At 38.6% G+C, this 17,533-nt stretch overlaps 1 protein-coding gene and 1 long non-coding RNA gene across 33 annotated transcripts in view; one reads left to right on the top strand and one right to left on the bottom strand.

Annotated features, from left to right (window-relative positions):
* Window positions 1-17,533, bottom strand: part of LOC103459269 (uncharacterized) — a 175,269-nt gene that overhangs the window by 145,524 nt on the left and 12,212 nt on the right. The window lies entirely within an intron of this gene.
* cacna1c (calcium channel, voltage-dependent, L type, alpha 1C subunit) overlaps window positions 1-17,533 on the top strand; it is a 177,471-nt gene that overhangs the window by 149,075 nt on the left and 10,863 nt on the right. For 19 of the 24 annotated variants that reach the window (XM_081604118.1, XM_081604127.1, XM_081604121.1 and 16 more), the window contains 19 exons: window positions 1,585-1,674; window positions 5,270-5,407; window positions 6,615-6,680; window positions 7,032-7,123; window positions 7,649-7,811; window positions 7,965-8,092; window positions 8,178-8,274; window positions 8,831-8,933; window positions 9,199-9,300; window positions 9,416-9,543; window positions 9,641-9,781; window positions 11,577-11,941; window positions 12,151-12,174; window positions 14,752-14,880; window positions 14,983-15,110; window positions 15,219-15,316; window positions 16,063-16,159; window positions 16,338-16,446; window positions 16,552-16,711. In XM_081604118.1, the coding sequence (XP_081460244.1) occupies window positions 1,585-1,674; window positions 5,270-5,407; window positions 6,615-6,680; window positions 7,032-7,123; window positions 7,649-7,811; window positions 7,965-8,092; window positions 8,178-8,274; window positions 8,831-8,933; window positions 9,199-9,300; window positions 9,416-9,543; window positions 9,641-9,781; window positions 11,577-11,941; window positions 12,151-12,174; window positions 14,752-14,880; window positions 14,983-15,110; window positions 15,219-15,316; window positions 16,063-16,159; window positions 16,338-16,446; window positions 16,552-16,711 (2,358 nt within the window). The remainder of the gene's footprint in view (window positions 1-1,584; window positions 1,675-5,269; window positions 5,408-6,614; window positions 6,681-7,031; window positions 7,124-7,648; window positions 7,812-7,964; window positions 8,093-8,177; window positions 8,275-8,830; window positions 8,934-9,198; window positions 9,301-9,415; window positions 9,544-9,640; window positions 9,782-11,576; window positions 11,942-12,150; window positions 12,175-14,751; window positions 14,881-14,982; window positions 15,111-15,218; window positions 15,317-16,062; window positions 16,160-16,337; window positions 16,447-16,551; window positions 16,712-17,533) is intronic. The other 5 variants (XM_081604119.1, XM_081604133.1, XM_081604123.1 and 2 more) reach the window with 5 other exon arrangements.

Raw genomic sequence — 17,533 nt, 5'->3', positions numbered from 1 at the left:
CACCACATGTAGCAGTTCACTCCGGGACACCGTTTTCCTGTACTCTGTCATTTGGTTCCTACTTATTAAACTGAAAATTTTGTAGTACTATAACTCAGTATATTGCAGCTTATTACAAATATTTACTTCAAATCAATTGAGCACATAGTTTTTAAGCCTTTATTCAATCATACGGATTCTTTTACTCTACAGAATCCAATTAAAAGACTAGGTTTTTCTGATGCAACAAAAGGCATTCCTTTATAAAAAGGATTTACATATATACTTATATTTATATTGTGTAATTCAAGTGATAAGTAAACTAATTTATTGGATACAGTTACATAAACAGGCACACTATTAAACAAATACTTTGGTGAAGCACATTTTGATTCAAATTTAGAATTTGATTTCCATTTTGTCCTTTAGTTTGAGGGAAACTTATAGAGAGTAAATAAATTTTCTAGAATATGCTTATTAGCATACTTAAGTAAAAGCTATGGTTTGAAGAAAGGATGCAAAGAGTCAAGTGATCTCGTTGTACAGAAATCGATTATAGGAAAAAAGGCTAAACTCTTTCACTAAAGTTTATAGTGAATATTACAAGAACATGCTTTATTCATGATACCTGTGTGATCATATTATGTGTATGACCTTGTTAAAATCCCTTCCTTCTCCCCAAAATATATTTTGTATTCAGTATTTCCCGTTTTCTTTTTTTTTTTTTATCCATGATTTTATAACTCTTTTATTCCCCTGACTTTCTGGTTTTCACTTCCTTTTCTTTATTGTTTTCCTATTTAACTTCCTCCCCTTTCTTTAAACCCAGCCTTAAAAATAATTTTTAATTGCAGTTATATTGTGGGAAGGCATTTTAACATGGCCAGTTAAAACACGGAGTGTCACTCAACGTTTTGCTCGTACTGCTCCAGCCTTAAATGCTGTAATCCCAGGGCTGACCAGCAGGTGTCTCCCTACAGGCCATTATTGCCTAGTCTTGCATTAGACACAAATGGCCTTAAAATAAATTGCATCGAGATGCACATAAACCCAATTCTTATTAACCTTTCAAGCCACCATCAGCCAAAAATAATCACGCTCATAAAACTAGAGGCATTCGGTAAACACGCCGTCTCAGTTGAAGCGGCTTCAGCTGGATGCAGGAAAATACAATAACTTCAGGGAGGCCACATCATATATGCAGAGACATCTGTTTCCATGACATCAGCCTATAAAGATACAGACAGCTCTATCAATCAAGAAGTGTTGGGGACCTTAAAGCTTCGGACAGATGTGTTCCTCACAGGTTCTACATATTTTAGCCATCCGCTGCTTTGATAGGGAGGGATTTTATGTGGCCTTGGGAGGTGATGGGGGCCATCTGCCTGTGCCGTAAGATCACACATAAATCTCCCTTTAGGCCCAGATGAGATGACTCTTGTCACTAATATATGAAGGTTGATCAAAGTCTGAACTCCTGTGTTGTGGTTTAAGGGAGGTGTGGGCAGGGGGTTCACAAACACACACATGCACACACACACACACACATACAGGAAGGCATGCAGGCGCTACTCTGGTGCTGATCTTTGTTGCCTTTCCTTAAAGCCAGCTGACTCGTCCTCGTCCTCCTCCTCCTCCTCTTCGTCCTCCTCTTCCTCTTCTTCCTCCTCTCACCCCCATGTGGTAAGGCCAATGGTACGCCCCAACGGTAACCTCGTCCGCCTCCCTAAATCTCCTCCATCATCTTTCCATCCCTCTTTTCTTCTCTCTATCCCTCTTTCTGACCATCAAAAGCATTCCGGCGTGTCATCTTACTTCTGTCGCTCGAGCATGCTCAGAGTTACATCCCTGTTCATCTTGTTTATATTGTGAATATATATATATAAATGTATATGTTTGTGTATGTACGTGTGTGAATGTGCGGTAAGGGACACTGCGTATTGCAGGTCTGGTATAACTGGAGTTCTGTGACTTGTGTAGATTTACTGTTGTGTTTCTTATTGTGGTATCTTTCACATCGGTCCAAGTCATCATGATCACGCCATCACGCAACCTTTTTCTCTTCTCCACTGGCCTCCACATCTATCTGTTTATCTATCCATCCATCTAACTGCAGTGCCTTAAGAAGGATTAAGCTTATAAACAACAAACTTTAGTATATTTTATATGCAATTAATGTTTTAGACCAACACAAAGTAATTTATAAAGGGGAAGCAAAATTATGGGTTTCAATATTATTTACAAATAAAACAGATTCAGCCCCTTTTATCTGATACCATAACTTAATTATTCAGTGAAGTCCGTTTAACGTTAGTATAAAGTTCACAGCTTTAGGTGGACGGATTTGTTGACAGGACAATTATTTGCGCGCTCCAAGGCAACTGAAAGCCTTTGTTGTCTCCGTTTCAGCAGAGACAAGAAACCTGGTCAGAGTTGATGGAAGTATGATTGAAGCTAAATATAGGGCTGGGCTGGGGGAAAAACTTAGTAAGAGACATGAAGATTGATCTTCATCTTCCAGAACAACAACCTTAAACAAACACAATGAAATGGATTAGATAAATGGTCTCCAACTCCAGTTCCCAATATTCTATCTTGCAGCTTTCTTATACATGTCTGCTCCAACCCACCTGAAGTTAACAAATGGCCTCTGATGAATTTGATAATATGCTTTAGGAGGTAACAGAGTCATTTGATTCCAGCGTGTTGGAGCAGAGATGCATCGATCAGAAACGCTTAACTGAAGTTGAGAGAATATACATGATGTAATTTCAAGTTTTTTTTGTTTTTTTTATCTTCTTCAAAAGAAGAAGAAAATCTTCCACTTCAAAATAATGTGCAACTTTGTCTTGGTCTGTTACACAAATTAATGTTAGTGACAAAACGTTCTCTTTAGCCAGGCACTGCATCTGTCTATGTTTCAGTTTCAAATTTTTTGCTGTTTTGTTTGTATCTGATTAAATCAAGCTATTTTTCATCTTCAGCCTCTCCTTCTCGCTCTCCTCCTCTCCCTGTCACACTTTCTGTCACTGTACCTCTCCTGCCCACTTGCCCAACTCTTCTCTTGGTGCAGTGGCGCCCACTGTGGTCCAGTTGTGGTATTACTTGCAGTGCTGAACTGTGATTTCCACTCCTAAGAAGGACGCGTCGTTTTCCACTTATCTGTCAGTGGAGTCTGGGACAAAATCTATCCTTAAAAGAAGTTGACTTCTATTGTTAAAGATGGCAAAATTCATCCTAAAATAAAAACGTTTTTTGAGTTTTAGCGCACAAAATTACCCATAATTTAGCTAAGTGTTGTTTTTAAAAGGTATGTGTAATATTCTGTTGTCCCAAACTGCAATGAGATGTGTGGAGAATGACCAGTTCTTTGTAAGAGCACACAGTGTGTTCTCTGTGGGATTAACATGAGGACTTGATGGCTTCTTGGAAAAATACAAATGGCAAAATAGAATAAAGTTTTAGACAGGGTGTTTCATGGGTCACATTCAGACTGTTAAATATTTCCTTGTCATTTTTGCTGTTTTTACTCGGACTTCGCTTCCAACCCACTTATTAGACCCTTAGTCATATCGTCTATATAGTTTTTACTGCTTTTGTTGTACAGAAATACTGATAACTGGTATTGGACTTTTATATCTTCCCCTTTTTGTCACACGGAGCGAGAAGTGGTATAAATAAATAAATCTATATTAGAAAAGCACTCAGCCAAACGTCTAAATATTTAATCGCTTCTTAGTTCCTGTGGGCAGCGTCAGTGGCTTTAAGATGTTGGAAATAAGGGTTTTCTCCAAATTTGCATTGTCTTAAATTTTGTATAAACAATTTAAAAAGGCAACTTCTGTGGTGTTTAACTAAGTTTCAGAAAGATGTAATCAGATATGGGACATGAAAGTGTTTGCTTAGCTGCAATATTTTTCTATTCTCCAGTTATGACGTATGATAATTAGCCAACAAGCTTGGGCTTTCACATTGTATCCGATTCTACCTGGTGTCTACATAGTTTCATGGAAGTATGTACAGGTGCATCTTAATAAATTAGAATGTGATCGAGAAAATCAATTTCAGTAATTTAATTAAGGTAACTGGTGCTATTCTGGTTGTTCAAGAGGCAGTATAATGAAAAATGTAGAAGGAGGGAAAAGTGTAGAAAATTGTACACAAACTACAGGGATAACCAGAGCCGCATCACAGTGGAAAATCCATTCACTACTTTGGAGGAGAATCACAAAGCACGAAGTCTCTGGAGTTGATGCTTTAAAAGTCACTTCATACACGTCTAAGATGATTTAAATCTTTATCGTTCATTCAACTGAAAAGCTTTTTGAAAGTGCTGGTTTTATTTTCCATTTGGACTTGCTACCTGGCCATGTTGACGAAAGTACAAATACCGGGTTTAATAACGGTGGTATCACTGTGCTAGACCGGCCAGTAACAATACAGATGAGCTGAATGGAGCTATTAAAGAAACCTGGGCTTTCTTAGCACCTCAGCAGAGCCACGGGCTGATCTGCATGCTTGCAGCACTTGCACAAAATATTGAGTGTTCATATAGTGTATAGACACTTTTGGACCTTTTTTTTAAATTATTGGCCTTAGATAATAGTCAAGTTCTCTAAAAAACAATATTTTGAGCTGAACTGTAAACCATAATCACCAAAAGTAATACAAATAAATTCTCGAAATATGTCAGTGTGTAACAAATATGGGATTCACTTTCAATTACATCCCAATTTATTAAAATTGCACCTGTACCTGTCAGTTGAAGACTTTTGGTCAGTCTCAGTTGCTGTAAATATAAAGAAGCATAGCCATCCAGATCAAAAATACAGTTTTGCCAATTAAGAGTCAGAGAGCTTTGTCATTAGGAAGCTTCTGGATAATTTTATTTGTTGCCAAATAATTTTTCCATGAAGTCACGTAAATAAGCATGACTGCCCGATTCTCTCCCAGATCTCTTTTCTTGTTTGATTTTGATGGGATTTCCTTAGGACGCTGATTTCCATTTATTAACTCTGTGTGTTTGTGTGTGTGTTTATATGTGTGTTATGCATATTTACATCCACGTCTTCGTGTTTATGGTAATATGCATACAAATGACCTGTGTGGCTCATATGTCTTTGTGGATATACGCATGTCTGTCATTGCCCATTTATACCCGCTGTGTGAACTGTGTGTGTGTGAACTGTGTGTGTGTGTGTGTGCTTCCCTCCCGAATCAATTTGCATGTGTTCCCATGCGTCCTGTGTTTTTTTTTCCTCTGAAAAAAAACACCAAACCCCACCAAAAGGGACTTCAGAATTCTGAAGAGAACGCCAGGATCTCCATCACCTTCTTCCGGCTGTTCCGCGTGATGAGGCTGGTGAAGCTGCTATCTCGCGGGGAAGGGATTCGGACCCTGCTGTGGACCTTCATCAAATCTTTCCAAGTGAGGGGAGAACCGGACACTACATGCTAGAGAAAATGGGGCAGTGCACAAGTGCTAATCTAACTCACTTTGCACTTTCTTATAAAACTTCGGTCTTGTTTGAGGAGCTAAGATTACATGATTGAAACCCAACAACGTCTCCTTTCCTTACCTCATCCCTCCCTGCTCTTTTTGCAGAAAGTTATGGAGACGGGATGAGGGAGGTAATGGAGAGGAGGTTTGGATTCAAGCAGCGTAGTTAGGGAAACAGGATGAAATTATAAATACTTTTTTCTGCTTCTTTCCCCTCTCCGCCTTTTCTTTTTTCATCTTCTAGCTCCCTTCTCAATTCTTTTAACTCTTACACATCCTACTATCACTAACTCTAAAAGCTCGTCATTTCCCTGTAGGCAAGATAAGCACTAGATAACCTAAGTTCAACAAAGCACCAAAAAAAAAAATCTAAATCATTTGATTGACTTGTAGATAAAAGACAAAAGGGAATTTGTTCTCTCTCTTGTGCTTGGTAAGTTGGGCCACTTCTTGTTACAGTACAACCAGGTAAACTCAAAAAAATTTCAACTATGTTTGTGTTTGAAGTAAAGAATTTTTAAAGAACATATTTCCAGCAAAGATGCTCTTTGTTTCCAGATAAGTGATTACATGTTCTTTTGTCGCGCTGTAAGTTATGTTTACAATCCAAGCAGTTGCAGTCCAGAGTTTCACAGGGAACTTCATCATCAGTATTTGGTTGTGCATTTCTACTGTATGGAGGCATCCCAAAATGCGTTGAAATCACTCATCAACTTATCCGTTTTATTGTTTTAAAAATTGTGACATTTTCTGGCTCTATATAAGATATTTAGTCTTAAGTAGTTTTTAAAAACAATGATTTGGCCTGACTAACCAATGTACAGGAGCTATTTTAGCCAACAGCTCAGCAGCTGATCTCTGGTAAAGCTGGTCTGATGCCTGAAATTTAGAGATCAGTTCCTGTCTTAAGGTTTCTAACTGTGTCGTCAGATGGTTTCTGCTGGCTTGTTTTTGGTGCTGTGCCACTTCAGATGCATTCACTTTTACCTCCTAAAGAGCCAACTAGTTACTTTTGAGCTCTTATACCAATAAGTTCATAACTACGTAAGAAAAGGGAACTAAAAGTGAATGGTCTGCTGTTTTGGTGCGTATTACTTTTAAATGCTCGGCACTGATGTTTCTCTCCTCTTTCCAGGCTCTGCCTTATGTAGCTCTGCTAATAGTGATGCTCTTCTTCATATACGCCGTCATTGGCATGCAGGTAAGCTGTTCCCCTTGCTAGCCCAAACCCCGTCGTCAGCTTTCTCCTTTCCTCTCCTGTAGCAGAACTTCATGTTTCGTCTGTCCACCTGGAGTCAGTCAAATAGTCATTCTTCACTTCTTTTGACCGCTGTTTTCTTCTCTCTCTTTTTTTGTTGCCCTTATTCTGTATTTTCTTTGCTTGTGTAAGCTGCTGTGTTGTCTCTTTCCCTCTTGATGTGGAGTTGCAGTTTGATTTGATTTGCTGGAGACAGCCGGCCTCTAATTCTGACCGCCCTCTTCACAATGCTGACATCATTTGCTGAATGCTATGACTGTCCCTCTTTTCCCCCCCTTCGCTCCTACTGTGCAGATGTTTGGTAAGATAGCACTGCGGGACCACACGCAAATCAACAGGAACAACAATTTCCAGACGTTCCCTCAGGCAGTGCTGCTGCTCTTCAGGTTAGCGCGATTAGAGCGGATGTTGTTGTTTCTGATTTTCAGACGTTTCTTAGTTCATAAGTTTGACCCCGTTGTTCTTCAGTGTTCTATCCAAAGCCTTCACAGAACAGCTGTATTAATGCTGATATTACACGCTCTATATTTTTTTGGTTTAGAATATGGTGTTGATTAAAAAAAATCACTACTGATGTTTAATTGTAAGCTAATTTGTATGTTTCATCTTCCTTCTGCACTACTTTATTGTGAAATTCAAATGCAATAAAGTTTATCGTATTAATGAGAAAATGTTTTTAAAAAAAGTCTAAGCGGTATGAATACTTTTGCAAGGCACTGTATGTAAAGATGTGAATTGGCTATTGTAATTGCTCACACTTGTGCTTTTTCTTGTGTCTCCCTCTATGTATGTGTATGTATGTTTTTTGCATACATCTTTACATGCAATTTTGCTTTTCTTTTTTGTGTATTTAAATATTTTTGCATGGATCTCTGCATGCTGCATGTTTGTATTTTTGTTGTGCTTGTCAGATGTGCAACTGGTGAGGCGTGGCAAGAGATCATGCTGGCGTGTTCGCCCAATCACCCATGCGAGAAAGGGTCAACCAATGAAAACAGCACAACCCATGATGATTGTGGCAGCCAGTTTGCCATCATTTACTTTGTCAGCTTCTACATGCTGTGTGCCTTTCTGGTAAGTGCAGAAGACAAAATGGTACTTTTCTGAGCAAGGGAACTTAATTTATAAGTTATTCTACTTTTTCAGATCATAATATTGAAGCTTAAAATTTTAAATGTCATTTATTGGTAACTAGAAGGAATGAGAGATTTTGTCCTCCTTTTCCAGATCATCAACCTTTTTGTGGCTGTAATAATGGACAACTTTGACTATTTGACACGTGACTGGTCAATTTTGGGGCCTCATCATCTTGATGAGTTTAAGAGAATCTGGGCTGAATACGACCCAGAGGCCAAGTAAGTTTTAAGTGAGCAGGAATAAAATCAGCATGAGAAAATAGATATGGTCAAATTTACAATACGACTTCTTCACTGCTTCCAGGGGGAGGATAAAACACCTTGACGTGGTCACCTTGCTCCGGAGAATTCAGCCTCCCCTCGGTTTTGGAAAGCTCTGTCCACACCGGGTGGCGTGCAAGGTAAAATAATTTATTCTAATTTCTTTACATCATCTGTTATGTATATTGTGCACAACATAGAAAGTTTAAAAGCAGGCAGCTCATTAATATATTAAATCATGAGTATGTGTCAACATAAAGCAGTCATAGCTACCAAATGTTTTGTTTTGCACAAACTCTACTGCTTTAGTGTTAAATTTTCTGTCAGTCTTTCTATGGCATACTGAAGTTAAATAAATACTTTATACGTTTCAAAGGCTTTCATTGATGCATGAATGCTCTCACGATGCTTCAGTGTCACAATGACAGAAATTGTATCCAGGCCTTTTACCCACAAACAATTTGCACAGATCTTCAATAGAGAAAGTAACTGTACCCTGGTTCCTGCAGCCCATTTGCTATTACCCCTTGAATATTAGTCAGTTCTTCATAAACCTAAATAAATTGCTCATAACAAACAACTGAAGCAGTAGAATTGGTGTAAGATAACAATAAAAATATTTCCATCTGCTCCACAACTGTTTGTCACGACTATACGTCCTCACTGTTACACTCATGACTGTTTGGTCTCTTGTAGCGCCTGGTGTCGATGAACATGCCTCTGAACAGCGATGGAACGGTTATGTTCAATGCCACACTGTTTGCTTTGGTCAGAACTGCACTCAGGATCAAGACAGAAGGTAACAGACACAAAGAAGGGCAAACAGGTTCCACAAAACTAGTCAAATCAAGCTAGCAAACATGTAAACAATAGTCTTCCAAGACAATGGAAGACAATTAAGTCACTTTGGTGGTTAAAAGGAAAAATATTTTGGGGTGCTGTAATACAAGTATGCCTGTTTGAACTGGGTTATTTCTGGTATTTTCACATTTTCAGGCCTCAGTTGTAAGTGTGGCAGCTTCTCTTCAGACATCTTGATTGTGTGCTGTGTATTGTATGTCCAGGTAATCTGGAGCAGGCTAACGAGGAGCTAAGAGCAATTGTGAAAAAGATCTGGAAGAGAACTAGCATGAAGCTGTTGGATCAAGTAGTGCCCCCTGCTGGTGGTACGTACCCTCTTTAATGTCTATGTGATTTTGTCTATGTGATTTCTCTGAAAGTAAAGTGCTGCATTATTTAAAACTATTTTTAAATGTAAAACTTTTTTTAATTGGTTTGCAGATGATGAAGTAACAGTTGGAAAGTTCTACGCCACCTTCCTCATCCAAGAATATTTCCGCAAGTTTAAGAAGAGAAAAGAACAAGGCCTGGTGGCCAAGGTGCCTCCCAAAACTGCCCTCTCTCTGCAGGTACTCACTAGAGTTTTGTGTTTTGCTTTGATGATCTGTATATTTAAAAAAAAGTGAAGTAGAGAGTAGCAATTGATGGTGCTTGATTTATGTGAAGGCGGGCCTGCGGACGCTTCATGACATCGGTCCAGAGATCAGAAGGGCCATCTCTGGAGACTTGAACGTGGAGGAGGAGATAGATAAAGGCATGAAGGAATCCGTGTCAGCTGCATCTGAGGACGATATCTTCAGGGTAAAGGTTGGATACACACACCCCCACTCACTCTCCAAAGAGAGAGAGAGCGAGAAAGAGGCAATTGGCACCAGCTTGACGGTCCATCCATACCAAGATACATGCCTGCATGTGCTCAATGCCTCATAGAGACATAAGTAAGCAGCATGCCCCACCATATAGCTTCGCTGCATTGTATAATTTGGCAGTAAGTAAGTGATGATGGAAAAAGAAGAGTGGACCAAACCAAAGCTTAATGTCAGTGTTTTTCCAACAACGTTAAGACAGATAGTTTTTAATTAGTTTACCCAAACAATTACAAGCAGAATTTAGTCATTTTCACCAAGAAAAACAGGCAAAAGTCCAAATCTAGCTATTTGCTGAACTGAACCAGAAACAAATGCATGAGTCTTTCCAACAGCAGATAGTTCATCTAAAGACATGGTTTTTCCCAACACCTAATCTTCTATCATGCAGTCACGTAGGACTGGTAACCACTCCTCCTTTACGTCTATAGTCACTACCAAATATGGTGACTGGTATTTGAAATTCTAGAATATTAATTATTGTCAGAGTATCTTTGTTTACCACTGAAAAAATCTTTGTGTATATATACATTTCTTTTTTTTGTTTTTGACTCTTCACTGAAATATTGAGTTGCAAGTCTTCAATTTTCAACATCATTTTAGGTTTTTGTATGCTCTACTTAGGTTGTAACTATATTTTTACATTGAAAAAGTGTACCTCTTATTAATGAAGAAACAAAACTCAATAGGTGATTTTCTTTTGTTTTCAAAATGAAACGACTACTCTGTCAGACTTTTTATGACATAGCGCTTGTGCCTTTCCTTTTAGCTTTGGCTTTATTGCTGCTTTGCTTGATTAATGACTGATGGTCTTTGCTTTGCATTTCCATGTGGTAAAGGATGACTACTTCGAACAGCAGAGGTGTGGGTTCAAGTCATGTGACTTTGAATCAAGTCAGACTCAAATTTAACAAACTTTAGACTTGACTTGATGAAATAAAACAGAAAGTTTGTTAGAAGATAAAAGTGATGGCTTTTAAATTCTCATAATCCCACAACTAACTTGGCAGAGATACTACAAATAATTTAATTTGCTTGCACATACTTCAAGGAGGTCAAAGAATTTTTTATTTTAATTAGGAACATGTAGGTTGAAACCTAGAGAGGAAGTTTTTAAATAATTTAAAAATCTCAAAATTATTGTTATTTTGAATAAATTATTAAAATTACTCAAGACTTGAATCAAGTTTTGGGTGGAGAAACTTGAGACTTACTTGTTACTTTCAACACAATGACTGGGTCCCACCTCTGATAATTACTGTGCATTCCAAAAGTACCACAATCACCTAATCTTTTTCACATTTTAGTCAAAAAGCTAAGTTCAATGTATTTTATTGGATCTTTTAGTGATAGTCCAACACAAAGTGGTGGAAGGTTGTAAAATGTAAGGAAAATAAAACGTTTTTAAAACTCGTTACAAATACATGCAAAGTATTTGTATTGTTCTTTTCAGAGGTTCAGAGTAAATTAGACTGAATACAAATGCATGTTAGACTTTCAGATTTTTTTTCTGTCAAAAATCATTTGTAATAGAAGAGCTAAGGTAAAGAAATACATAACTTCAATTATGCATGGTTCTGAAAAATTCTCATCAATATACATGACAAAATGTGAAAAAGGCAAGAGGTGTGACTACTTTTGAAAGGCATTGCATTACTACAACATAGAGTTTTTCACCCGTTCTTAGGAGGTTTTTCTACGCCCGTAACTAAGTCCTCTGTCTTTTTACACAACAGCGAACGGGTGGCTTGTTCGGCAACCACGTCAACTACTACAACCAGACCGACGGCCGTGGGTCCTTCCCACAGTCCTTCACCACTCAACGTCCCTTGCACATAAGTCAGAAAGGCTCTCCGTGCGAAGGGGAAAGCCCGTCACACGAGAAGCTGATGGACTCAACCACGTTCACCCCTTCATCGTACTCCTCATCAGGTTCAAACGCCAACATCAACAACGCCAACAACACTGGAATGACCGGAGTGACGACCCAGGGCGTCAGTCGATTCCCAAGCCCGTCCATAAGCACGGTGGATGGGCACACAGGCCAGCCCCTCACACCCATCCTACTACCTAGATCAGCGTGGTGTTTCCCTCCAAAAAGGTGAGTCTTGAAATCCTCATTATAAACCTAACTGCATTTTCACGCAACTGTTGCCCTCAGAGCTTTAATTTCTTTCATACTCTTGCCTCAATATAGAGTTAACATAATTATAAAAATTTACAATTGCCTCCAGACGTAAATGAGTCCACTATTTTCTTCTCTTCATCACCTGCTTTCTCTCCTTCTCTCTTGTTTCTGTTGGCAAGCAGGATGTTTTATGACACCCTCATGCGGTATGTTGCCAGGGGTCAGAGAGGGAATGTGTGTGGGTACTTTAAGCTTCCTGGGTGCGCACAGAAAAAAAAAAAAGAAAATCTTATGATGCTTTACAAAGAAGCATAGCTGTCAAAGTGCAACAATGGCACTTGCTGCTATGCATATAATGCGGTAGTTGCTACAGCAAAAGCCAGGCTTCGCAGTGCAGCTTTAAAGTCAGCTACCAAAGCCAGAGATGGACTGTTTGGTGCAACAGGCCCAAACCTCTCCTGTCAAGGGCTTCTGCTGCTGCTCTTTTATTGAACATCACAGCAGGTCTGGGTTAGACATAACTAGCTTCCCCACCTCTAGAGAAACCTTATTAAATATTCTAAAGCTTAAAGTCATTCTTTTAAACCAAATTAAAACCATACAATAGGTAAGCAAATATAACTGAATGTGCATCAACATGCACAGCAGAAATCATTGTCATTATTACTGAAGCTAATATCTACAGATTTCCACATCTGTGCCAGCCAATCAGAACCAAGGAATGACGCTCCTGGATTGGCTACTTTGAAAACTACAGCCAAAAGCAAGTCAAGTAGCATTGCAGCTAGGTATTTTCTTACAACAAAAAAAGCCAGGAATAGGCAAATTGTCCATGAGTAACTTTGGGTTATACTCCACAGAAAATCTGTGAGCACGTAAGAGCAAATAGGTCGAGGTGGAAATACACACGAAGGCAACTTCATGCCTTTGTGGTCTGAAGAAAGTAAAATTATCCAATTCAATTCAAAGCTTGGGTGGACATTGGTCCTCCAGATTGACAATGACCTTAAATACACCTTCAAATTAGTTAGAAAGTGTCTTCAGGACAACAAAGTCAAGTTTCAGAATGTCCATTACAACGCAAATGTATAAAAATGATGAAAACATCCTCTAAAAATTCTCTTTTTCTGTACTTCGGCTAATATGTTTTGGTAATCATGACTTAAAACAGGAAAAAAAATGTTTCCCTTATTCAATGTATGTAAATATCTGGTTTCAACTAGCTAAGGAACCAGACATGCACTGAGCTCCATACCTATCCGTTTTGTGGAATGTATTACCAATAAAATCAAGCCTTAAAATCCTTCTACACCTGTATGTCAAGTTTTGACCATCTGACTGGTGACCTAAATGTTTTTGAGTTGGATAGCGCATTTTCTATATTTACATATATACATATATTTAGCATCGGATAGCCAACAATATTAAAGTCCTTAAAAAACTACGGTTATGTATTTTATGTTCTTTAATCTTAAGCAAGGTTAATTTACTACCTTTTCTTTTACCATAAATTATATTTGGTGGTTTAGCACATGTAAATCAAAATGTAAGCTTTCAGAGAGACTGATCTACTTAGCAACAGGACAGGCTTCGTTATGAATTGATCAGTCATCCTGAATGGTTTTATTAACATTTTACTTGTACACTGATCTAACCCAGAATTTGCTGTGGAGCCCTGAAATAGCTGACATTTTATTTTATTTTTCTTTACCAGAATGTTTTCAGAATACATTTACATTTTGCTGCACAAATAAGGGGGGGAAAAAAACATTTCGGAATTCATTTTTTACAATATATTCAAAACTTGGTGAGCAACTTCACGTGCCAAGGCAGGTTGTGGGAAGTTTGTGCTTTTATACAAACACTCTGGTGAAGAAGAAAAGGAATGAAATTTAAATGTCAGAATGTTTCCTTAAAGCTGAAATCTGGAGTATGAAACGGATCCAACTGACAAGACATCTTTGAAAGTCTTTCCTGATTTAAAAAAAAACAAAACTGCTATTTGTTGTGATGAAACATAACTGACAGCCTTTGACATATTGACTTTGTAATTCTTCTTTTCAACTCCAAATCAGAAAAATATGGAATGACACTACGGACCCAAGATATTAAGCATTTTTTCTAAGCAGGAGAAAAGCAGGAAAACTTGGATATGGTGGCACAGATAGAGTCCCAAAAGCCGTCAGGAAGAATAAATCACAAAAACACATTTAAAAAGATTATTCTTCGGTGTCCTCAAACAATATTCTAAAAACATTATGATCAAACAAAATTGGCTTCAATTTGTCCATTGCATGCACACTTTTGTATTCAAAAATAGTCAAAGTGAATTTAATCTTTCGCTTTAAAACTTTTTCTTCAATGTTTAATTTGCTGTGAAATCAATGCTGTCAGAGCCTATGCCGGTGAAATTCAACTCAACATTATTCTCTCGTGCGCTTTTCAAAGATGTCTGAATTTCAGTCTGGCTATCATTTCTCATATTCCAAGTGTTGTCTTCAGTGCTATTCACCTTTTTTGCTTCAACAAAACAACCATAAATCCCAGCCGCTTCTCTGCAGGCTTTTCCCCCCCTACTACCGTTTTCCATTTTCAGTAGTCACGTCACTCCAGGTTTTTAAATCCCTCTCCTCTGAAGCTCATTGCTGTTCTGCTAATCAGCTGCTTTTTTATGTGTTTGCATATGTTCCTCAATGTTGCCTCCATCTGTGATGTGTGTCTGTGTTAATTTTGTTTGTGTTTGTTTGCTGTGCTTGTTTGGTCGCTGGCCGATTTATTTGTAGCTCGGACTCGAGTGACAGTCGTCTGCCAATCATCCAGAGAGGGGAGGGGTCAACAGAGGAGACGTACGATGAGAGTTATGGTGACGACAGGGAGTACCAGGACGATGAGCACTCACTTTCTTCTGACATGTACTGCTGAAAAACACTCACAGTTTTGCCTTTAGCCTGCATCTGATAAGAGCACATGGCTGATTTCATTTCTTCTTGTGTATTTATTTGTACCCTTTTTAGGTTGGTGTATCATGACGAAACATGTAAACAGCTCACTCCTATGGAGGAAGCAGAAGAAGTAGAGGAGCAAAAAGGAGGAGGAGGGTGGCAGTCTCCACGAAGAGTCTTCCTCTGTCCAACTACCCTGAGTGTGTACACAGATTCACGTACAGAAATTTGTGCGACCACCTGTATAAATATACAGGCTGTAGGCTGTAATTTATACATTTGTATTTTTTTTGTGATTCGTGTGTCAGCACGGAGATCTTCCTTCCACCTGGAGTGTCTCCGGAGGCAGACAAGGCCAGATGTCTCGCAGAAGACTGCTGTACCTTTACATCTTGTACATCACCAGGTAGTAAACGTCGGCAAAATTTGTCAAAAGTATTATATCTAGCTAAATGAAAAGACAGACTGATGTAATCTTTTAACCCTCCCCCGGTTTTAAGAAATGAAGTTATTTAGATCTCACTGGTTTTTTACTCTGTGCGCGGTCCAGCGAGGTCACACTGATCCTGTGTGTGCTTTTCTGCAATGCTTCTAGAACATCAAGTACTTTCTGTAACTTTTGTAGTATACAGGTAGTTTTCTGAAACTTTCACAGATTTTTCCAAGCTTTGTTGAATATCTGGGAAAGTAACTGCCAACTTCCAGAACAGCAAATGTTAAATTTTTGAAAGCACGCAGTAAATTCCAGTGAAATATCTAAGTATCTCCAGGAATTATGTGGCAAGTTGCACGAAAGTTACAGGGTGGCACTTTGTAAAAGTTACTTGTCACGCTCCAGGAAAATGTCAGGCAACTTTCATAAAAGTCTCAACGTTTCAAAAAGTAAATGTTAAGTTCCATGAAAATGCCTAAAAACATATCTGAGCTAAGTACAATTTAAGTTTCACCAATGCTCATGGAAAATTTAGTCAGAAATGCCTGTCAAGTTTGTCCTGAAAACTGATCTCTATTTTTCTAGTGACAGAACGATCTTTTAGAGCAACCCTGTAGACAAAAAACTGCAATTTTGAAAAAGGAAAAAAAAAAAAAGATTTTACTAACTGCACCTGCATTATAATTGCCTTTTTGCCCCTCTTCTGTATTCTCTTCCAGGCTCTTGCAGTGGCAGGCTTGAGTCCCCTTTTGAGAAGGAGTCACTCACCTACCCTCTTCAGCCGACTGTGTTCCACGCCTGCAGCTAACCCCACAGGTACATATCAAAGGCCATCAAGATGAAAATTATTGCCTTTTCTACAGACGTAGCTTCCACATTTAACAAAAGGAAAATAAATAATTGAAACCAGAATTTGGATGTTTTACTCCCAATGAGTTCCCCTTGTACTTGTTGTGATTTTCTCTCCTATCTTCCTCTTTTTTTGTGTTTGTAGACCAATGCAGTGATGCCTCCTACCAGAGAGTTCCTTCTTTAAGACTAGAGGGCTCCAACTCTCATGAAAAGCTCAATACCAGCCTGCCTTCTGTAAATTGTGGGCCCTGGTAAGACCTAAACTTAGATGGTTTCATATTAAATAACAGTTGGTAGCATAGATTCAGAACCTGTTGTTTTTTGTTTTTTTTATCAAATAAATGCCTTGCGCTTAGGTACAACGACAGTAATGGGAATAGCCCAGTGGACAGTCCTAGCCCTACGCCGGTGCCCAGTCAAAGGCCACCGCGGCCGGTGTCACTCACTGTACCATTGCTTTCGGGGAAGGACCCCAGCTCACTGTCTCATGGCAGTGCAGGCAGTCTAGTGGAAGCGGTAAGTCTCTACTACATCTCATCTACATCTATTAGCATACATATTGGAAGAAAAACACTCATAATGCTTTGTGAAAGTATTCAAATATGACACACCAGCTCAAGATGGCGAATAATTCTCAGTGGAGAAATGATGCATGGTTTTTGAAAGTTTTTACAGACATCTGAAAAGTGCTGTGTGTATTTGTATTCAGTACCATTTACTTTGATGGTTTCAAATGGAAAAACAATACAACTATCTTCAGAAGTAATGTAATTAGTATTCTACTGAACCATCAGAAAAATCAGTTTGCTGAAAATTTTATGACAATAACTAAAAGCTGTTATATCCTGCCAAAGACAGTGTGACGTCAGATCGTCAGTTCTCGAATTGCCGAAATCACACAAAACCTCATAAAAGTGTACGAAGCGTCAGTGTGATCCCGCCAGAGAGGGTTAAAAAAAAAAGCTTCTGGGGTCTTTTAATAAAGGTTTTAAGAGGTATGGAGCAAACTACAAGACAAAATCGGGGTAGAACAGACAGAGCCGTCGCCCAAAGACCAAACTAAAGAAGAATGAGGAAAATCTTAACTCCCAAAAGACTTATAGTGTTAATTGCAGCATTAGGTGGCTCTACACAGTATTGACTCAGGGCAGTTAAATAAAATGCATACTATTTAAATGCTGTTTATTTTAATTCTTAATTATGCATGACTTCATGTTTGCCCATCAGACAAAATCTGATTAAAACATACTTGTGGCTGTAAACATGATTTTCAAAGGCTTTAGCAAGGCACTAACTCCTGTTTCTGCCTCCTCCCTTTTTCTTCCTTATGCTCTTTGT

This window comes from Poecilia reticulata, chromosome 23 (genome assembly GCF_904066995.2).
Source record: "Poecilia reticulata chromosome 23, P_reticulata-male-v2, whole genome shotgun sequence".
Classification (NCBI taxonomy): Eukaryota; Metazoa; Chordata; class Actinopteri; order Cyprinodontiformes; family Poeciliidae; genus Poecilia; species Poecilia reticulata.
This window is presented reverse-complemented; position numbering and strand designations above follow the sequence as displayed.